Source organism: Centrocercus urophasianus, unplaced genomic scaffold (genome assembly GCF_019232065.1).
Source record: "Centrocercus urophasianus isolate 14NV4802_14NV808 unplaced genomic scaffold, USGS_Curo_1.0 seq_16, whole genome shotgun sequence".
In the NCBI taxonomy this organism is placed as follows: Eukaryota; Metazoa; Chordata; class Aves; order Galliformes; family Phasianidae; genus Centrocercus; species Centrocercus urophasianus.
In genome coordinates this window covers 7,558,699-7,582,536 of record NW_024884711.1, presented here as the reverse complement: position 1 = coordinate 7,582,536, position 23,838 = coordinate 7,558,699, and the positions used below count along the sequence as shown (strand labels likewise).

General features: G+C 40.0%; 1 protein-coding gene across 2 annotated transcripts in view; it reads right to left on the bottom strand.

Annotated features, from left to right (window-relative positions):
* Positions 1-23,838, bottom strand: part of ZNRF2 (zinc and ring finger 2) — a 55,619-nt gene that overhangs the window by 9,791 nt on the left and 21,990 nt on the right. For both annotated transcript variants that reach the window (XR_006168414.1, XM_042816607.1), the window contains exon 2: positions 16,153-16,248. Coding sequence is in view for 1 of the 2 variants with exons in the window: in XM_042816607.1 (XP_042672541.1) it covers positions 16,153-16,248 (96 nt within the window). In the remaining variant the exon portion in view is untranslated. The remainder of the gene's footprint in view (positions 1-16,152; positions 16,249-23,838) is intronic.

The following is a 23,838-nucleotide window of genomic DNA, read 5'->3' as shown; positions in this document are numbered from 1 at the left end:
AAAATGGCACTGAGGTTCCTTCAGTGGATTAATTCCCAGGCTCCCTTCCCCAGCACAATCAAGAAGGAAGCATTTAGTCAAGCCTTGATGACAAGAATTAAAATGCTGTTCAGTAAAATATAAGAAAACATTTCTGCGAACTGCTTTCACATTAGTCCCTACTGTACACGATCTGGCTTGTCACATGTTCCACACACAGACTTCACAACACACGGCTCAGAACTCCTGCTGAGTGTTTTAACACGACTTTGCAGCTTTTAGCTAACAGCAGGGCGAGATGCCAGTTTAAACATCTTTATCTCCCACCAGCCCTGCTGTGTTTGAGACCCTCCTTGTCTCCTCCAGGGCTCCCATAATCTCTCTCCCCAGGTGCTGTTGCTCTCCTTCTAGCCAATACCAGTCCTACCAACCAAGCCCCAGTCCCTGCCTTCAGCCAGGGCTTTCCCCCTGGAATGCAATGGTCAGGGCAGGCCATACTTGGCCCAGCCATGCCATGAGCAGTTGCTGTGAAGGCTGACACGATTGCAGAATGTGGCCTTGGGAACACAGAAAAGATTCTGTGAGCAGGATTCAATACTTTCATTCCTCTGAAACGACACAGTTAGCACTTTGCACTTCTTCCATTACCTTGTGACAGCTAACAGGCTCTCATGCAAGAGGAAAGATAAGTACTGAAGAAACTTAATACCTAACTGTTATAAATGCCCAAGCACAATTTGGTACTGCTCACCAAAAGCAAAGAAGAGAGGATGTAACATAAGGGAAAAAAAGAAAAGACCACTATTGAGATTTCAACAATACTGTATTTATAACGTTCTTATCAGTGTATTACCTCAATGGAAGTGGGAAGCGGAAATAAGCAGAGGCCACACTTTTCCATTTCGCCCACACGTGCATACACACACAGACACTCACCACACGCCCACATCCATCTGCCTTGCACCAAACAGAAGGTAAACACTCCTCCACCTTCCAGCCATTGCAACAAGCACTTACTGGCTGAAGACTGGTGTAAAGATGAACTCTGGCAGAAGAGCAAAGTATTTTCCTCCTGTGTCTGCACAAATACTTTTCCTCCTCTATCCCTGCTTAACACTACTAATATTTTAACTTCTGGACGTCTGTAGTTTTTTTCCTCCTAGAATCCTGCTTCAGTCTCTACTGAAAAATATACTGTATTTCATTTGTGCATTTGTAGCAAGATAAGTGGTAATGAAATAAAACGCAATCATCCTGGCAGTGTCGCATATCAACTTGATTTAATACATTTTCTGGAACTTTTTAGAAATATACACAATAACTATCAGCTGCCAACTCAGCCATGGCTAAAGTTACAGGTAATGCCTGTGAAGAAACAGCCTGCCTTTAAACTGAGGACTGTGAAAGTGCATACAACACATACCCTATGGATGAAGTCATTACAATCTGTGTTCCTGCTATTGTTTTCAAATACAGAGACTCAGGAAATAATGTAGCAAATCACAAAGGCTGCATTTGGATAACTATCACCTTAGAGCTGCAGGATTTCATTGCTCTCTAGGCATCCTGAGCAACACAAATCAGAAAGATCTTCCATTTAATCCCATGTGACTTTCAAATACAGACTTTTTTTTCTAAGACTTACAAACTGAAATTTCCATGGAAGTTGCCACTGCAGCTAGCTCACCAGTGAAGAAGACACTGAAGTGCATTCTACCATGAATATCACTAAAACTTTTTGAAATACACCTTCTGAACAGTAACTTATCAGCATGAAAACTGGCAAAACAAGAGCCTTAAGTTGAAAAACACTGATCAAATTAAGTAGTACACGTTACCATGTGTGTGTTATATATTCATTCATTTTCATTACTGATTACTTAGTTAAGTACTAAATATTTATTTTTTATAAAGGTATACATCAATTAGATGTATATGCTTTTATATATATATAATTTATATTAGATGTATATGCTTTAGATGACTGGAATCAATCTTTTTCACTTGTTTTGCCCAAAATACTTTACCCTGCTTTTTCTTTATGCAGGGCATGTTTCTTTGAGGCAGCTCAGGAACTCTTTACAACTTCATATTGGCTGCAAACAAAAGCCTTCTCTCCTAGTCCATCCCCAGCACTGTTAAAGCCAGATGTTTCTTTGACTTGCTCCCTGTACTTCGATACTGCGGTGGGACAAGAGGAACAGCCCTGATTCAGCATTCTGCACTAGGGATCGTTCTTGGATGACCAGATCAGTCCCCTTCTGCTGGCCAAAAACTGAGGCAGAAGAACAGCTGATTCGTACAGCTCAGCAGGCCCTCGATGATCATGCAGTTGCCACTGCAGAAGATGCTGATTTTGTCTCTCCCAGCTTTCCAAGCTACAGGGTCCACCAGCACATTTAGTGAGGCACAGCTGAAGCTGTTGGCGTGGCTCACCTATGAAGCCTGCTCTTTGCAGCCATAAGGTACAGTCTGCATTGCCTTCAGCAAGAAACACGTCTTCAGAAGAAATGCTGGGTTCCTGAGCAGAAACACTTCTTACACATCTAATACAAACAACTCCCTGTAGCTCAGAGGAAAAGGCATGATTTTTGAAGATCAGTGCCTCTCCTAGAGCCTCGGCTGAGTCATTTTCAGGATTCACCAGCACTACAAAGAGTAGCACATGGAAATTCAGAATCCAGCTTTTCTGAATAACTTGAATTAAGCTGCTTCTTATTCCACTAAATAATAATAATAATATCCCCGCGCTACTGAACTACATAAACACTGCCACTTTCCATCTATTTCCAACAAACACAACCTCAAATACCACTGCACTACTTGCCAATTTGGAAAAACCTTCTGTACTACAATGCACACAAAAAATAACCTCTCTAAAGACAGCTACAGAAAATGTGGTATTACCTCGAGTACCAACAACATGTTTGGTGGACCTGGGAGCAGGGAGATGTTTGGCATCTCTCTCTTCACTGCTAGCAACGTGGCAGCTTGTTACAATTTCCTATGTTAAGTCCAAAAGCTACCACTGTTTGCCCTTTATCTCTCAGCTTCTCAGTATGGGTCCAAGACTAAGTTAACTATACACAAAAAGCTATGCATCGTGAAAGACTTCCTGAACAAACACGTTGGGCCTCCCCTCTCCTACAATACAAATACTGTACTGAGGCAGCACACATACATACACAAAAAGGAGGAAAGTGAAAGTCACAAGAAAAATATTTGCAACAGAGTAAGGGCTAATTTGCAATGTTCCTATCACAAACACCTCACTGAGCTACAGGGAGGTAGCTGGAGAAGTTCCGCTGCTTCTCAGCTAAACCCAACATTTTAGGAATCACATTTAGATTTTTCTGCAACACTTTCAGCTTTCAGAAGCCAATCCCAAGAAATAACTAAATGCTTCCTGTTCAATCAGGTAAGGATCAGGTGTGTGCGATAGTGAAAAGTATTCACTTCTCAATGAACAACAATAAAAATGTAATAGATGTATGTTCTATTCATCCTGCTTCCCAAAAGGTCTGTATAATTCTAGGTACCTTGACACAATTCACATCAGGTGTACTAAATAACAGAGAGGAAAGGTGTTTGTGCACACTCAGGGAAGCAGCTCTTTGGTAAAGAAGTTTACCTCAGTGGCCACAACGTAAATCTACCTCCAACTTCAAGATATGCTGTTTCAATAGAAGATACAATATGGCAAAAAACTTTCAAGTCACAAATAATATGGCCATTACACAACATCCAATTAACATTCTCATGTTTACACCCAAGGACTCACAATGCAGAGCCAGGCTTTGATAAATGGCTAAGCAGCCTGGAAAACAAAGCTGCTCAGCTCCAAACAACAACATCCACATCCAGTCAATCCTATGTTAAACTGATCAGCTTACCAACTTTCTCAAACCATATTCATGCATCTCCTATGGAGTACTGTGGTGAAATAAGTACTCACACAAGTTAGGTTTCATTAGCCCAGTTGTACACTCCATTTGGAAATGCCTTGTGCACCTGTCTTTTAGATTAATTGCCACAGTGACTATGTATTTCCAATGTGATTTAAGATTTGCTTAGCAGACAATTATCTGATTGAATCTGAGAGATATGCTTGAAAATGCAGTCTTTCCAACTTCTATTTAATCAGTCTGCTTGCAATTCAAATGCCCTTGAACATTAAATCATTCCAGGATGGTTAAACAACTTTCTCCTCTTGCAAAGACTTCTAATGACAAGTTCTATTCACCACATTTCTAAGAACACTTCCAAATTCTTGTCTAGATATGAGCATCTCTTTGCAATAGAACCAGAAACATTTCATTCCAGAGCATGACGTAAAGAGATTCTAGATCTATCCACTCTATACTGTCCCCATTCCAGCTTAATTGGTGCAGTTACAGTTTGAGTGACTCAAGAGTTAACTTCTCGAGCAGTCTTCCTTGGGATGATGTGTTTGTTTCAAGGCTTCTCCCTTCCATTCAGAAACTATCCCTGGGAGATAAAAATACTTGTAAATATTTTCCATTCTGTAGGGGACCACATGAAAAAGCCTTGAATGCTGAAGGACCGAAGTAGCACCCTGCAGTCCAACCCCATCATGAATGGTGTACCCAAGCACCTACCAGCCTCAAACAACTGAAACAAACACTGTATTATTGCAGCTCATGGAATAAAAATAAGCTGGTTTTTTTTTTCTTTCCTTTTTTTTTTTTTTTAATCAATATCACAATCTCCCAAGCATTAGTCTTGAATGTCAGGAGTTAAATAAAAACTAGCAAACCCACAAGAAATGCAATGGCAGCAAAATATAGAGTCCTTAGTAAAAAAAAAAAAAAAAGAAAGAAAACCTGTAAGGAACTATCACTCTATCACTGGGGGAATACCTCCTTCTCCTTGCTCCATTGCGAAAGAATGATTTACACTTCTCCAGGCTGAGTTTACCATCAAAGGATCTTGTACCACAAACATGCTACAAAAGAAGGAGTGGTTGAGCACGCGGCCAGAGGCAACCAGCATGTATTGCTGACAGACAAAGAGTCTGCAGCAGCTGGGATTGTTGCTTACAGAGTTGGGAGTTAGGTTGGATGGATTCAACTTACAGAAGTGAACAAGAACGAACTATGGCTGCAGAATCCATACGTGCAGATCTTTTTTGGGGGAGGCTACACAATGCTTCTTATCTTTGAAAAATAAATCAAAACATTTAGAGGCTGATTACACAACTATTTATACAAGCAGTAAGAAACTGCTATGACAGATACAAAATTAAGGTCCAATGAGAACCTTGGTTCACAATCCAGAGGTCGAAAACGGCTGAACCATGTGGTTTCTCCCAGAGCAAGAAGTAATACAAGAGAATTTTGAAGTGTAGTTTGCCTTGTGCAGCAAATACAACTTACTTAGCAAAGTTAGTAAGAACAAAAAAACCAAAACTAACCAAAAAAAAGAAATCACAAGAAACAACCAGTCATAAAACTCACAGCAGTTATCTCCAGAAGCATCTTACTGCAGCAAATCACTTGGAAATCTGACAGAACAAGGAAAAGATACTACTAGTCAGGAGGGCTAGTTTCTCTGACCTTGCAGAGACTCTTACCTGCAAATAGCTTTATGGTCAGAATGAAGACTCTACTACGCTCCATTCTGTTAAAGCGATTCATTTTGCCAGTCAAGCATAGATGGTATTACCAACAACATTCCCAAAGACTAGGAGAGGGAAACAGAGTGCAGATGTGGTGAAATACATAACAGAGTATGACTGACTGTGATCAAGATGAAGTAAAGGTCTGAACTGACAGACATCTGGCAAATACACAATGTTGCTGTGACTGTACAAAAGGATTCCCACCAAGCTTAGAAATCCCTCTTTTCTTTGGAAGCTTAAATGACTTTAAGCTTATTTTTGCAACATGAAAGGAGACCAAAATGATCACAGAAGAGAATTCTTTCAAAAAGCAGGGTTCCAAGCATTAATTGTCACTGAAACCATGGTTAGAAGACAAAAGAAAAATGTAAATCATTACCAAGCAATTAGGAAGTTTTATTCTAGTAATGGTCTGTAAGAAAATGAGAGTGTTGATGGGGACCTGCTGGCTTAATGAAAGTTACTTATGAGAATTCTTATCTACCACAATGTAGTGAAAGCAGGTAGATTAGAAACCTATATGGAAGAAAACAATATGGGAATCAGTGTCCTCAAGGAGCATAAGGAGAGAGGAAACAAAGGCCAGCCACAGTTAGCCATCCTTCTACTCCAGGCACTGCTGGTTACTTTAATACAACCTTTTTTCTTTTTTTTTTTTTTTTTTTTTTTTTTTTTAAGTTGACTGTATGATATGCTTCAGTGTTTTTGTCTCTTTTTCAGGCCCTTTCCACTCTTCCCTACAGGTACCCTGAGTACATTGAGTTTTCCCAGGTCTTCTTAACAGTGGCCAAATAATTGACTCATTTCTTTACAAGCTTGGAACAGAGTTTGCTTTGATCTGGTGTAAAATGAACACACAGAGAGCAATAACGAAGATGCCATCAAGGCTGAAGCCATGAGACAAAGAGCAAAACTACTAAAGGGGAGAAAAAAAACAGGTGTGTCTGACTAAGGTGCTATTCTTACAGCAGATATGATGACTACCATAAAATGAAGAACCTGGTGCCAAATCTTAGTGGGTACAAATTCTGGCTTGTTAATGCTAGTGCCAGGTGCTAGGCCAACAGGGTGCCCTTCCCAGAACAATCCAGATCTCTTTTCTCCAAGCAAAAATTGCACGTTTGGTGTCAATGTACACATGCAGTAATTGTATCATGTCCTGTATAATTTTTAATTTGTCTTCCCTTCCTGTTCACAGCAGCCAGACTGCTTCCACAAGCTATTCCAACTTTAAATTAGATCTGTTATTCTACAAAGATGGATCCCCAAGCATGCCTGAATACAAAAATTTCTGATAACGAAAACTGAGTCAGAGTTTTCAGAGTTATTTCAATTTTTCTACTATACACTAACCCTTCATTCAGTGTTATAATTTATTCCAGCAAGCACAGATGGGTGCATCAGGCACAGTATTACTAGCTAGTCAAGGGAAGCAGTTGTCTGTGTTGCAGCTTGCTAGAAAGATCTCTTAAATCTCTGCTTATTGTTTTCCCCCCTCCCACTCTTTCTTGGCAGCTTTGTTAGCCAAAAGGGCCAATTGTACCCAGGGTTGTGCATCAGGCCCAGCACTGCCAGCCAGGCAAACGAAGGGATTGCCCTACTGCTCTGCACTGGTGAAGCCTCACTGTGAGCACTGCATGCAGGTTTGAACACCACAACCTAAGAAGGATATAAAACTATTAGAGACCGTCAGTGACAGCTGGGTTGGGAATGGAGAACCCTCAATCCTCCTGGAACACACTTGCTACCATCTCATCAAAGAGACCCCAGGCATGGGATGAAGAAGAGACCAGAGCCCCTGCTGATCCCTGTGACCAAGAGGAAGCTATTCTCTCTTGCAAGCAAAATGGCATGGGATGCTACCCCAGGAAAGGGGCCCTCAGTATTCCCACTCTTCCTCTTTCTTCAAAACTAGCAAAACTTTCAGGCCATGAGCATCTCACCCTCTACACAGCTGTTTTTTTGTCACCATGGGGCACTATTAAATCACGCTGCCATGGTGTCACAAGCCACCTTCTGTTCTGAACACTATAAATAGGGGGACTCTGGCTGGAACATTAGTCACTGAGTAGCTGAGGTTAAAATTACCCAGACAAAGGAGGGCTACTTCTAGAGTGTTAGCTTATCCTTGTGTGGGACATGTTGAGGAGGTTCTTCAAATGAGGGAGGATGTATCCTCCTCCTCCCATCAAGAAGTGGCACCTTCTAGGAGGAGCAGAGATGTGAAGCCCAGTGACACTGACCTCCCCAAGAGTGACCTACTTGCCCTCAGAGTTAGATCCACCTCCACAAGAACAGCAGCAGAGGGAAGTGGATTCATCTCCATCTGCACTGAGCAGACACCAAAGCACCACGCCTTGCAAGAGGCAGCAACCTATAGGCCTCTCCATTTCCCCTAGACAGCTTTCTCTATTCCAGTGGTGAATATCCTACAATATAATACTACAATGTAATGCAATACAGTAAGCTGGAGAACTCTAACTCCAGGGTCATCCCACAAGCTCACAAGGATCACTCATTTCCTAGCAATAATAGTATTCAGCAATACAACCTGATTAACACAGGAGTCAATTAAAAAAAAAAAAAAAAAAAAAAAAAAAGAAAGATGACCCCAAAAGACAGTTATCTACCACCATTTTAAAGGTTTTCTTTCTCTCATTGTTCTTAAATAGACAGGCTATCAAAGCTACTAGGTGCCATTACGACAACAAGGTATATTAGCTAATAGAGGCATAGATCAAAACAGACTCACTTGGAACTGGAAGAAAAAAATAAATAAAAACATCAACCAAACAATTCCTTACCCCCTCTTCCCTCCGCCAAACAAGCAAACATTGCCTATAGGCTAACAAATTATCATCAGATACTAAGTTATTACTTAGTTACATGAACCTACTATCTAACGTTATCTATAAAAGTTACCTGAATCTATTATCAATGAAGTTTCTCCTGTTTCAGCTGTGTGGTAGAATTGGGCTTATTTCTGCAGCTGCACAAATCTGTGGCCACGTGAGACAAAGTTATACAAACTTTAGAATGCAAGGAGGTTCCTCCAGGGATATGTACAGTAGCTTACTATCCTAGGTAGGCTAGTCTACTTCTTGGCAGCTATGTCAGTGTACAGTCAATGTAACCACTGTCAGTAGAGAATTTACAAGCTGGTCTAGAATCACTGCATTTCACTACAAATACTTAAAAAGCTACTAAATTTTTCTCCTATGTAAGCCGTGATCATCTCCAACTCAGACTTGAGAGCACTCTGTGACAACTAGAGTTTCCATGCAGCTTGTTTAGGAAGAGTTAGACTTACTCTACCACCAGACACCCTCACCCCTTCTCCCCCCCCTAAGAAATTGTACTGACTTTTATCATCGATGTGTTGTCTGTAAGTCAAAAGTACAAGACAATTTAAATGATCAAAGGGTAGCAAGTTTTAAAGCAAGATTTTAATCTAAAGGGAAAATCAAACAGAAACCCTTACAAATGGTATTTCAGGCTCTATTTTCAATTGATCTGCCCTTGGGGCCATTTCTGAGCAAGAGGGAGTGCTGCTCATTGCTTTGTATGTCTTTAGGGGAAAAAAAAACAAAAAAAACCAAAAAAAACCTGAATAATCAGTTCTAGTTCCTGCAAAACAGTAAGGAATCTGAGAAAGAAAATGCAGTGGGATTCCTACACAGATCACTCCTTAAGATGCAGTTTGGCATTTATTTTTAAGAGCTTAGGATTTTGAGTACTTATATTTCAACATCCAGTCAATGAAAGTTATTCTCTATGGTGAGGAAAAGATGTTTATTTTCAAGACTATTGTTTCTGCAGAGCAATTAAAGAAAAAAAAAAAAAAAAGAGGAGTAAAATACAAGGATTTAGAGATATCAGATTTACAAACTGCACAATTACCATTCAAAACAAGGAACATTATTTTCCCTGAAGCTAAATTCCCAGCAGTCACAAGACTGCAGCAGTTGCAGACACGATTTATGACATCCTCCAAATGACCTCTCAAAGCTGAAGACTGATTAAGTGTAAGACATAGAAGGTAGCTCCTATCTGCCTGGATCACATGCTGCACAGTCACAGCACAGTGAGCATTTGCTATTGAGCTAACAGAACTGCTCCTTAGCTTTCTGCTGCGTGCAGCACTGCACTGCCATTGTATAACACCAGAAGCACAATGACATACAGTAGAATATATCAAGTCCTCTTCTAACCTGATCTGAATCACTCCTTTCTTCACATGCAGCTGTTCTTTGCAGCACTGGTTCACAGGTGTATCTATAATTTTCTGGGACATGAACTGTCACTTGACTTCAGCAGCACTGTCAGTACCAAAGCAAGACAACAGCAGTATCTGAAATTAGGAGTAGTTTGTAAGGAAAAGAAACAACTTGAACTATTCAGAGCATGAATGATCCCATTTTCAGAAATGGGCTTTTCTATAGTTGTCAAAAGCATTACTGCACTTATTCAGTGCTGCACTGAAAATATTCCCATGGCATGTGTATGCGCTTATATAAAGGCAACTTCAAACTACTGAGAAAAACTTGTCATCTCACTCTCAAGAGCTGAAGTATGAGGTGACATTATGTTGACCAAGAGTGATTTGTGATGGCTCCATCACAGGAAGCACTGTCCAGATTTACAGCTGGCTCAAAGGCAAATATGCACAGAATCACCCAACAAATACCCTTCTCCCCAAAGGCTCATTAAAAACAGCCAGTAGCATTCAAAACAAATTGGAGAAAAGTAGAAGGATGAATGGATGCAATGTCTGATGTCCTGAAGTTGTACATTCCTCTGTAGGATCCAAGTGTGTTGACTAGAATTCATTACAGTCAAGAAAATTTACTGTAATCTACTAAGCATTCCCAAACTGTACCAGCGACAGCTACTTTACAAAACTATGCGTCCTTTTTTCCTTACATGAAGAGTAAGCTAATGAGCAACGTTGATATTTAAACCATCCCCACTAAGCCTCCAAGATTGTATCTTAGCAAGATAAATGGAGTAGCCTGCAGTTCTGAGAACTGCTGTTCCAAATACGTGAAGCACTTCCCTCACAGTTGCACTGCATTCCACTTTTGGGAGCTTTCTTCATCGCCACATCGTTAAAAATACACAATTTACCTTTCTTTCCTTGTGGCAGAGTTAAGAGTTTTTGGGTCTGGAAGAAAGGCTAGAGATGGCAGCTCTGAAAATGCTCCAATTCCATACTATCAAAGACTGACTCAACTCTCCCACTGAGACTGAAATGGGGTCACAGAAGCAGGTCCCACCTCCTTTAGCAGGTAGATACATACTGCAACTTGAATGTGACCTTACTTTTCTTCATAGCTAATCCAAGGCCTACAAAGGTGAAAAACAGTGGAAGTTTCCTCCTTGCTGAAAAGGTAAGCAATTCCCAAACAGAGGAAGCACAAAGTAATCAATGTACTTTGATCAAGATCTTCAAAAACAAGTTTTTCTTGAAATTGTAACATTTGCAAGACAATTATGAGGTCTGAGCTGATGTTACACCCATTCACAGAATAACAGCTGTGTTTGAGATGAAAGTTTAATTTTACTATTACAGTGTTCTGTCATTAAACTACAAAAAATCCTGAAATTCAGCAGATGTTTAATAGTTCTAATTATTTTAAAGAAATGCATTAGAAAACAGTTGTAAAGCATTAGGGAAACCGGATGAGGCTCCTACATAATCAAGAGGGTTTTAATGAGTACACATGATCAAAACAGAAGTAAAAGGCACTATTTTAACTGCAGACACAGGCTAAGTGTCTGTTCATGTCCTACTGTGCAGAGTGCGCTCTTTGCCTGTCACAACACAACCCCAAGGACAGAGTGCAGGATCTCCTAGGGCAAAATAAGAAGCTAGAAACTCTAAGCCAAGGATATTTCTCAACTCCAGAATGGAAGAACTGAAAAGTTCTAAGGAGAATTTCAAATCTTGGAATGAAAGAACTGCTTTGCCTTGGTATTATTCTGTACTGCTCTGCTGAAAGTCTAGTCCTATTAAAGGATGAGGACAAGGAGGATGGCTTAAGCTTTTCCAGGCAGACTGGCACCATGCCCTTTTGCAAGGTCTCTTAGGGTATGGTCTCATACCCTGAGAATCCTGGCAGGGACATGAACTTGAAGTTGGTAATTCTTATTTTCTTCACACTGATGTTTTCTGAGCAACAGGAGAGAGAGCCGCTGGGTAAAATACCCTCCTTTTTTTCAGCACAGATGTAACCAAGGAAAAGACATCATTGCAGAGACAGAACTACCAGAATCACAGATCTCAGTGATTCAAATGCTAAGTTAAGGTGCAATCTTTCTCTTCCCTTCTACTGAGCATTATCAGCTGAGTAAGTTCAAAACCAAAGCTTTTGAAACAGCCACAAAACCAAAACCAATACAACTTGCGATAGGAAAAAAAAAGTCTAATCCCCAAAGAATATTTGGAAAAAATACTTGTATTTAGTTCTTTGGATGATTTATGCCAATCTCTCATTGATCATAACGCATATGCTAAAGTCGTTACGTAGACGTTGATAACTTCTGTAACAAGGTCACTGCTCTGCCAGATGCCAATTCAGGATTACAAAGCTCACTCACATGCAGGCCTCAAACATCAAACAGTATTATCATTCCTCTTTTAAACTGTTTTAGAGTTAGCTGTATTTACACCCTTCAGAAGAAAGCCCTGCTAACCTAAAAGAAAAATTGCAAAGCAGTTACCTTGGGTCATGAAAAATCCTCCAGGAGCTTGTGCAACGGATCTCTTAACATTCCCTAAAATCAGTCTAGCACACGTTTTCCTCCTGAACAAAAAGCTCAGTAAATATCCTGGCTGCTAATCAGACCCACTGCCATATTTGAATTAAACACAGAGCAGCCCAAGAGAAAGCAGCGCTGATGCCAAGCAGCTCTACCCTGAGCACACGGCTCTAAGGAGGCCCGCTGAGAAAGTTTCCAGTAGAACAACGTTCCGATGCAAAGTGCTGACTCGATGAAACCCAAAATATTCCACAGGAATGTGCTAATTCAATGAAAACTTTTGAGAGAGGAGAGGCCGGCTGGCCGAGCAGCCAAGGAGGCAGGGAGCTGACTGGCTCTCCCAGCTCCCGGGGTCACTGGCTTCCCCAGCTGGCAGGCTGCCAGCCTGCTAGTCCCTGCTGGCAGGGAGGCCCTTTAATAATAATAAAGTCTTACAAAGTGTCCTGAGAACCAAACAAAGGCATTTCAGAAAGACAAACAGAATTACTTCAGACAGAACCAGCTGCAAGGTTTGTTCAAAAGGATTCAGCAGCGTTAGTTGCAGGAGAGCTAACATTAGTCTGCTTTAAGCCACCAGCAGCCCTCTCGCTTGGGTCTTCTCATTTTTAAATGTCTTCCAACGAAAGAGTGTACCCGTACTGTAAATACACCAAGCAACAATTGCATTCAAAACATACACTTCACTAGGTTAAGTCTAATCACCTGCGTCTCAGCAGCTGGAATTGACGCAATTGATGCACAGAGGTCAAGGCATGTTGGTTCCAAAGCACTGAGTGTTACTCAAGCAAACAGCTCTGCCAGGCCAAGAGGGCTCTCCATAAGCAGCACCTCTGAGAGTTGCCTCTAAGTGAGCCCTGCATGTCACTCACCATTGCAGACAAGAAAGAGAAGACGTGCCTGGAGAAGTTGAAGAGAAGTGCTACAGCTGTGTATGATGTTAGCAGTTGTTTTCAACAGAATCCCCCCCTCCCCCTCAAACACACAGAGCAAAAGAACTCGACAAAAGGCACAGGTCAACTAGCCAGTAATCCACTTTCTCCATAAAAGTGGCTTCTAGCAACCTGTGGCTAGCCAGTGCACAGGACCTATTTGGTCTTCTCAGAAGCTCAGCAAAAAACACTACGAAGAGGATTCTTAAAGGCTAAAGACTGTCTTAAACAGCCTTGCTTTAACATGAACCACCACAATGTTTTCAATGTTTTACAATTCACCCATGTAAACAGCTTTTGTATCAGAACAACAATGTACTGGTCTGAGCACCACAAGTAGTTTAAGAGACACTTGGAACGAAGTTCCACAGAAAAAAGAGTTCTCAGTACATGTCAAACTGAGAAATCAATGAGATCTCTGTTGGAGAGAAGTCGTATGATTTTAAAAGAAGGCCAATAAAATGTACTGATTTATTTATATGAAAATCAGAACAACTTCCAGCATAGAACTAGGACAAATCTGTGACCACTCTTTCAGAAAACATGAAAAATCAGCCAGCTGCCACAAACTGCTGTTCACTGGCTCTTCCTACGGCCAGAAGCAGAACACAAAGGTAGCTCAGAAAGCAATGAGAAATAGCCTGTAAGGACTTGTTTCATTTTTTTTTTTGAGCTTCAAATCACAACTAAACAGTCTTATGACATTTTCTGGTGAAGACGACATGCCTTAGGCTTGCATTAAAAAGAACGCCTGTCTCAAAATCACACAAGATGCACAATTTGCTCCCTGACATTTCCTAGAAAGAACAACTCATCTTCATACACTTACAGTACGAGGAAATGTAACCAGTACAGAATTAGATATACACACAGTTCAATCCAACTGCCCAATTTTTAAAACATCTCCCAAACCCCAAAAGCCTAAGGCTTCCTTCAGCTACTTTCAATTCAAGATGAAGAGAGAAGAGCAAGTAAAAGAAATGTAAGTATTTCTCTCCTAGACAGAAACAGGAAACCATCAGCGACCAACATAAACAAATGATGCCTACATGGGTCTAATTGAATATATCCAGCAAGAGCCCAAAATAACCATGAGAAAGTAAAGCATAAAGAGATTAAGATTCCCTTTGGGAAAGAGATCAAAAGTCAATAGCAACACTTTTTCTTCTTGCAAGCAAAATTCAAGATGCCCTTCCTATAGCTTATGGCAAAAAGACAGATCCATCACTGATCTCCTTATACTGGCAAACAGCAAAAATACAGGAAAAAATGCAATCATTTAGGTATTCATATACAATTCTAGGCCTGTAATCACATAAGCATTTGGTCAAGTTATCGATCTGCTAGTTAATTTTCTCTCATTCTTTCATTCATTTCTTTAAATGGATCCCAATTATGCCACAAATTACTGAGTGATACCCAACTCTGAAGCCATTATTAATTTCTTTACACTGCAGTATAATAAGTAACTTTATACTGTAAGATTTAGTCTGAAGGTCCAGAAGCTAACCAACTGTAATTAAAAGGATCAATGCACATTTCTATTAAGGGTTTATGAGAATGAAACTATAATTCCAGTTAAGTGTCTCTCAAATCAACGTATGTAGTTTTCTCCTTTCAAGCTTATATCACCACTTCTTATTATAAGAGACTGCCCTAATTTAACAAATCACGTTTCAGATAATACCTCATACTATACTGTCCACAACTGACTTTTGTCACTTTGCAGATTATTTCTGCTCATTTTAAAGATGGGTTGTTGTTTCTTTTTTGTCTGAGGGGACTACGCAAAGATAACAAGATGGCCTCAAAGAGCTCCAATTAATTGTGGGCCAGCTGGGAGAAACAATGCAGGAAAAAAACCAGGCTGAATATGGCACCACTGTGGTACAATGGAACACAACCAGAAATATCAAGAGGTTGTTATGCAATTGCTGTTTCTTTGGACAAAAATGTTCACTGGATGAATGTGCTCGCATGTACGTGTAAGAAGCAGTGGAGGCAAAGGATTTCAGTCTGTCAGCTTGTAATTTGTGCGCATCTCATGAGTTGGATTATAGCCAGAGCTTGCTCTCTGCCAGCCTGCCTCCTCCTGCTCCATCCAAACTGACCCTACGTGCTTTGTCCCTCCCTCACTGGGCTGCCTAGTCTGCTTCTCCCTTATGTTCAACATTTCCCTGTACATAGTTCTCTAAAAACCTATCTTGGAAACTGTTCGATCCAAATCTAAATGAAAACAACCACCACCAGATCAAAAAGAAACATAACTCTCTGCTAAATGAAGCAAACCTCCTCAAACACATGTTGCAACAACAGGATAAAAAATAAATAAATCTGTATTTACTTTACCTGCATACTGCACTTTGACATGGATTTCACAACTATATGATTTCAAATCATTTTTGCAGTTAATGTTTTGTTCCAGTGTCCCCAATGCTTTATTGCTATCCAGACAAAGAACAAGATGGGCCAAACCATCCTTCAAGACTTATTCCAAGACAAAGTACAATTAAGATGTCATAAAAGCAAAGGAATAAGGAAGTCAGTGAGTCCATAGCACTGTAGGTTATTTATACATCAACTTTTTTTAGAAAGGACATTAAATGGACATTGATCAATATCTGACCTTGTGATGAAGAATGGAATAAAACACACCCAGGAATAATTTTATGTATTTCATGTATTTTACACATTCAAAAGAATTATTTTGAAAAAATTAACTACAGATAAAACCACGCTATTTCTGAGTCAATTGTATTAGTTACTTGAGTATCTTAATAAAAAATTATTTACACTAAGGTTTAAAATAAAGAAATAATGATCAGCTTACTTCTTTCTTACCATTGTAGGTTATCCTTGGTTTTGTCAAACACATCACGAGATGTAAATCCATTTCATCAGAAGATACAAATTTTGAACATACAGGGCACTTGAATCCTATGAAAAAAAGAAGTAAGTTGAGTACACTTGGCCATGTAGCAAACGTTTATATTCAAGCCAAAATTAATAAATAAATACTCTGAAAATATTCAAAGCCAAAAATAAAAAAAAATAAATCTGTCAGGTTAAAAATGAAAAGCTGACATTTCTTACATGAGTTTAATCCCCTTGATTTGCAAAGACCTCAAAACAGACTGCTGCTTTGGCAAAAGGATCTGTTGCCAATTGTTAACAAGTTACCATTTCTGGAAGGTAAAGCTTCACAACCACTTTAAGTTCAGCTTAATACCAAAGGAAGAGTGTAACAATCCTACTAAAACAGAAATTGGACGCATAGGGAGCACTCAACCATTTAAGCATGTTACCTGCTTTATCAGGGGCAGGGGGGAAGGGTTGGAGTAGATGAGCTCTGAATCAAGTTTCACTTTTACCAGGAGTAGCATAGAACATTTAACAAAGAATCTCTGTTTTACATCCCACCTTTACCAGTCTGTAGCACAGGAAAAACATTCACTCAGAGGTGTCACCTCATCTACCGCATCACTAGTATTTCCTGTAGCGCTGAATTTGACTTCTCCCATCCCAGCCAAGCACAACGAAGTTTAGTTTGTGAGGTCAAAGCCTGAGGCAATGCAGGATGAAGACTAAGACAGTCTGGACTGTGATGCAACTGCATAAATTATTAAATAGTTTTGTCATAGACTATTAATTTATGTCATTACCAAAGACAGTAGTCTTCCAGTTAAGGAACAAGACTGGCTGGCCAAGTTTTACTACCAAAAAAAAAAGTATGAGCTGTAGACTGAATTTGATCTGCTAGAAAAGTTAACACACAAGTGAGACAAAAAAGCACCCAGCAGGGATCCTGATGAATAGCAACTGTTAAGCATACTGACAAGACAACACAGAGCAAAAATACCTACTTGAGATTAATCAAAACCCATACTCAATACAAATTTCTTCACTGACATCGAGGAAAAGCAGTGATACCATATAGGTGGCTATTGTGACTCCCACCAACATCTGCACCCATGTCTGCTTCCCTATTACTTTGTCGTCCCTTGCTTTTGAACTTACACTTTTGGCAGCCCACAATGAACCAATTCAGCCAAGGCTATTTAATCACTTGATGCTGCACTTTCAAGTTACTGATGCCTGAGAATTTTGATCTTTACTGTTAATTATTATTCAGATGTAGATGAAGCAACTGACCCGAAGTATTGCACTCCCTCTATCAAGAGAGCACTTGCTTTTGGTACAGATGATAGGAAGCAACTCAAAACAGTCAACTGGCAAAACACATGAGGAACTCTGAGCAGCAACTGAACATGTCTGCCGAAACCACTTCCTGAGATAAAACACAGCTCTGATTCTTCTCATTTTAGTTGTAGGTGGTTCACATCTACTTGTTCTTGTTTCAGTGCTGCACTTCATTTCAAATATTGCTCCTCTCTACGTATTTAATATGCCTCTCCAAGCTCACACATTTATTAGCACAAGTTACACCTACAGTTTAACAAGCACAAAACAACCAATCACATATTTTGAAAAACAGGTTGAAGGGATTATTTACTTGGAGAAAGCTTTGTCAGACAAAAGATAAATTAAAAAAAAAAAGCTTCAGCCACTGCGTAATCTTTCCCCAGGGCTGCAGCTCAACCTGACTAAAATCTAAATTAGTATCTTAGTCCTCCAAAGACTCAAAATCACCCATGACCATTTCGTTACATTTTTCCTCAGAAAGTGACCTAGGGGTAAATTCGACTGTTATCAGCCAAATGCATTTGATTGCTTTTAAGTCCAGTCACAGCCAAGAAAACTCCTAAGATTCATCCCTTATTCTCATTCGCATGCTTCTCTGCAGCATAACTGACTACTTGTTCTGATGTGAAAAGCATGCAACTTCCTCATACACTGCAGACAGCCCTGCTGGGCCAGAAGGATGTGTTTGCATTACAGCAGGTTAGCAATTATGTTTATGGCTAGTTAAGCAGTGGGACAGTCATTAACAGGATATGTCTGCTTTCTGCACAAAACCCTTTGAGCTATTCCCTAGAGTCATTGGCATGTCTCAGCAGAAGCATAGGAGCAAAGGAAAATCATCAAGAGGTTTTCAGAACCACTTCTAAAGTTAATAGGTTCTTTAAAAAGGTACTTCTTCCAGGAATGCTGGTATGGAAGACTTAAATACAAAAAGAAAAGCACGGAGGGACTGAGCATATAATAACATTATTAATAATAGCAGCAGCGGCAGCACTCATCAGTGAAAGCAATAAAGATTTTAATTTAAAACTATGCTTAAAAGTAGACAGCCGTGAAAGATCTTTTTGGCTATCCCCCTAAAGTACTCAGCTGAATATGTTTTTCCTGTGCTGTGGTTTATCTGGCAGCAGCTCAGCACCACAGAGCCACGTGCCTTCCCCAGGTGGGATGGGAGAGAGTCAGAGACGTAGAAGTGCAAGAACTTGTGGGTTAAGATAAGAACAGTTCACTAGGTAAAGCAAAGCTGTATGTGCAAGCACATCATAACAAAGAATTGATCTGTTCGGTTCCCATGGGCAGGCAGATGTTCAGCCATTCCCAGGAAAGCGGGGCTCATCTCAGGTAGCTGTTTCTCAGGAAGACAAACGCAGTCATTCTGAATGTTCCTTCTTCCTCCTTTAGCCCAGCTTTTACTAAGCACATGGTATGGAACATCCCTTTGGCCAGTTTGGGTCAGTTGTTCCAGATCTGTCCCTTCCCAGCTCCTTGTGCCCCTTAAAAGATCCCTCACTGAAATGCCCTTGCCTCTGTGCAGCACTGCTCAGTAACTAAAACACTGGTGTGCTATCAACACTACTTTCACCTTAACTCCAAAGCACAGCACCACGAGAGTCTCTATGAAGAAATTTAATTCTATTCCAGTCAAAACCATGATGTGCTACTGTATGTCTGTCCTTAAGTCCTATATTTTAACAATATGATGTCTAATAACATGTTCAGTATCAAGGGGGATCTGAACGTAACAGATAAGCAAGTACAGACATCCTCTTGACACAGCAAGTCTGGGATATCCAACTGCTACAGTTGTTCTTAGCACACAGAACAACACTGTAAAGAACTCCAAAGGTAGAGGACACCACACTTAACTAAGACCAATGGACCAAGCTAACAGCCACTGGTAAAGGTATCTTTGTGAAAATATGTTTTTCCACTGACTAGCATCAGCTGTGAGCCAGAGACCACCATTAGAGCAGAGAAAGTGCCTTGAACTTTCAACATCTACTGAAACATTTTCTAAAGCAAATGAAGTCCCAGTTGTCATTCCCTCACATTGTTCTGTTGTAATCACTAGCTTCTGGATTTAGCTCTAGAGATGCACAGTGCATGCTTTGTGTGAAGGTATTTCCAACTTCTCCAGCAACCCCGAACAAGTTATTTTGAAGTTAGACACATATATTTAAGAGCACTTTAAAAGATAAATAAGTGAACATTCACCACTCAAAACACCAGTTCAAGTCCTAAAAAAAACTGGTGTTTTCCCATCTTCTCTCAAATCAGAAGGCAACAGTTTCATGACCCAGTTTACAATTAAGTACTCTATAAGAACAAAGACTCTATTGAACTCTTGCTCAGCAGGATAATAACGTCTATAGTCCTTGTTTGTTTTTACCACCAGTTTCAACGAACAACTCTGATAAATTTATGAAAGTTTCACATTACTTCAACAATCAGCGACTAGCTAAAAGTAACTTGCTCTTTACATGGCTTGTTTCACTGAGCTTCACAGATAAAGTATTCACAGCCACTTGGAGGATGTAGTAATCAGATGAGGTGGCATCAGGTGAAGTGTCCTGCGAAAACTGTGAATAGCAATTAACTACTTTCTCACTTACACGGATACAAGCTAACAACGATAGCACAATGCACAACACACAGTTCCAGATGAAAATACAACTCGTACAAAGTTACCAGTTTCTCAGCATCCTTTATCTCAGTCATGTCCCACCCATGGCCCAGCCCATGTAGCAGCCACCCACCGCTCCTCATTTCACCATCACCCCTTATTCGTGGCACTGCTCTCTGGCGGTACGTACATTTGGGAACAACTATTGTCAAGGATGAAGCACAAGAGTAGAATTTCAAAGATCTCACTAGCCCCTGCCATCAAATTAGATTGATGCATTGGTTTCACAAATACAAAGTCAAGTACTCCACTGATTTTGTTTGTTGCCCCTTTTCTTGTTTGTTTTTCAAAAATTACTAAATGGTTAAGATAAGTTTGTTGCTTATATACATAACCTATGTTATGTATTTTACAAGAGCTGCTCTGAAAGTAATGCCTCTTGTTTTATGATGTTGGTCCACAACATAAGAGACAGATGCTGGTGGCACGGCAGCAGAGGCTGAACCTTCCCACCAATATCCCATTACACGTTGCTGCCGTGTGACAGATGGCAGCAGAGGGGCAGTCTGACAGAATGGCATCTGACATGGAAGTGCAGATGAAGCGATGGGGTGGGATTGAATTCCTCCATGCAGAAAAAAGGCACTCAGTGACATTCATTAATGATCACTGAACGTTTCTGGACACCAACCAGTGGATGTGAGCACAGTGAGGCACTGGGTGGCATGATTCAGCAATGGCAACAGTGGGTCACCTCCACTGGGGCAGATTTTTTATTTTATTTTTTTTAATTTATTTCATGAGCCCACTGTGCAGGCTCTTGCTCATCACTGGTGAGAATGCATAGCTAATGGGGGTGCAATGTGTTGAAAAATAGTTTTGTAGCTGAGAATTTACTCTATGAAGTACTGTTATTATGCTCTTTATATTCACTGTACTTTCCATGGAAATAAATAGGAAGCATTACTTTCAGAACAATCTACACATACGCAGTTCAAGGCAATTCCTCTTCCCTCAATGTGGCTCAGGAAAGCTAAAAAGTGGGATGCATGCTTTATTTCATTAAAGACAAGCCACTATTGCCTTTGTATTAGGTCACTGTTAGATCAGCATATCATCGCAAAGCTGCCCTTTTGTCTCACACTGTAGAAAACATTACCTGCAATAAAATAGCACACTAGTGAAGAGCCAATTCTCATTCCTTTTCTCATTCTCATTTTCTTTCTGTCCAGCAGGAAAGAACTGAGCACCAAATCTGAACTAGCACACACAGCTAGCCAACAAGTGCGTACTTAACACACACGAGACAGAAAAATTCTTACAAACTCACATTGCGTTTCACTACTTTGAGTACAGTACTGAAAGTAACACATTACTTACAACAAAACCACAGTTGTGGAAAAAAGCAGAGTTACAAGAACAGAGACAGAACAGCCGGTTGCAGCAAAGGGACAAGAAAATCTCAAGGTGGCAGAGAAAGTCTGAAATAACTGAACTTGCTTAAATAGCAGGAATTCAGTACTCAGAGGTGAATTCTCTCACTGACTCCCCCCTGTATCTATCACTTTGATCAGACTGCTATCTTTTGCAAATGAACCTACGGTAGTCAAGAAATCCCACCATTTCTCACTTCTATCTACAGAACTCATAATTTTTATCTCTAGCAGGCTTGGAAACTGTCTGCAAGGACAGGTTGGTGGGTGGCCACTCACAGTATCCATATCAACTTCAACCTTCTGTTGATATCTTACTGTGTTTGCCTTGCTTTGCAAACAGACTGTTTTGCCTGCAGTTCAGCAAACAGCAAAGCAAACAAAACCAATCCAACAAATGATAAGCTCCTCAATCTCTACAATATTTTTTTTCCCAAGAAACATTTTGGCATTCATCACTTTTGGAGTAGGAGGAAAAAAGTTTAAAAACAAACAAACAAACAAACAACAAAACAACTTCCAGACAGCACAGTGCAGCGCCACTGAGCTGCGTATAAAGGAAATCGTAAAGCAGTGTTAGACCTGCACAGAAGAATGGATGTTCCTTCTGGTTAATGTTAAGCAGTAGTAGCAAGAAGCAACCATGAATAACATGAACCAAAGAGACAGCCTCAGTCTGACCCAAGTGAACTTTCAGCAGCAAAGTCTCAACAAGGACATTGCTAAAACCAAACTAAATGCATAGCAATACTTATTGTCCTTTAAAAATAATTACCTAATAAAGGCAAGTTTCTATATGCATGTTTTCAAGTTAGATGGAAAAAAATCATCTCGGTTTACATTTAAGCAAGACATAAACAAAGCGAAAGATTTACATACATGTACTTTTATAAAACGTATCTGAGAATTAAGAAGCCTGACAAATGTTACTTACATATTTGCACTTGTCCTTCGGAATTCAGGGAAATAAGTACAGGCAATCTGGAGGCACAGCATCCAGTAAATATGACGGTATGCAAGAATACTGTCATGCAAATAAAGCCTGCATAACAACTCTTAAGATAAAACAAAAACAAAAGGTCCTTCTCCATTATAATGGCGAATACCTTACACAGTCAGAGAAACACTGTTATTAAGGGCCTCAAGAGGTCACCAAGTTCATCCCATGCAGGGAAACTGGGTAACTGTACCTTGAGGAATTAATCTACCTTTAACAATTCACTAGTGAAAGATTTTACAGTCAACCTAGGCAACCTGCAATGCTGATCACCTATTCCTAGAGCGTTAGAAAATCTTCCCTTATGTCTAATCTGGCAGCCTTCTCTTACAAAAAGAGATCATTTACTTCTTATGTGTTCAGCAGACACAGAAACCACCTGGTAACTGTCCCTTATGACAAAATACATGCTCCCACTACAAAACACGTGCTCATCTTTTTCCTCTAGCCTGCACAAAACCAGTTACTCTAATCTTTCCACATAGGCTCTGCTATCTAAAAACTTTCATTCCTATTGCTGCCTCTGGACTCTGTCCAGTTTTTAAATATTGTGTTTCCAAAATTGGGCAGAGCTTTCAGGCTAAGACATTCTAAGTCCTATGTAGAAATGACTAGTTACCTATCGTACCGTTCAGCTGACACCAATACTGAATGAAGGATGTATCCATCCATCCTTTACATATGTGCATGCTTATCCTGTAAACAAACCAACTGCTGTGTCATTTCATTCATAACCCATCAGCAATCTGTGAATCCCCAGCAGATTTGTTACAAGCCAGGTCCAGTGGTCCAGTTTCATGGTGGTGGCAGTTGTTTTATTTCCCCTCAAATTCAGTATCTGTCATGTAGTGGGGTTTTTCTGTTTGTTTGTTTTTGAGAAATCTTGAACATCTTTCTAATGAGTCAAAAACAGTGCTGAATTCCATGCAGCTTTGCCTCCAGATCTTAGAAGTTTGGTACTGCATTTCATTTCCTAAAGTGCTCCCCAAGAACACTGGAAACAGACCTAATGTAGACCACTGCTAAATGCTTGAATTGCTCTCTCAAAACAGATACAGGAGTTTTTCCTTCTATTTCTGCATCCACCCTCTTTTCCATCTAGATCATATTCTCTAAGTTAGTTGATAGGAATATCAAACAGAATAACATATCCATGTTGTGCAAGTATAATGCTTCTACTTTCACTTTTTTGTTTCACATGTAACCGTGTACAGGACTACCAAATGAGATTCTAGGTACAGCAAAAAATAGATAGAAATAATTCAGACTAC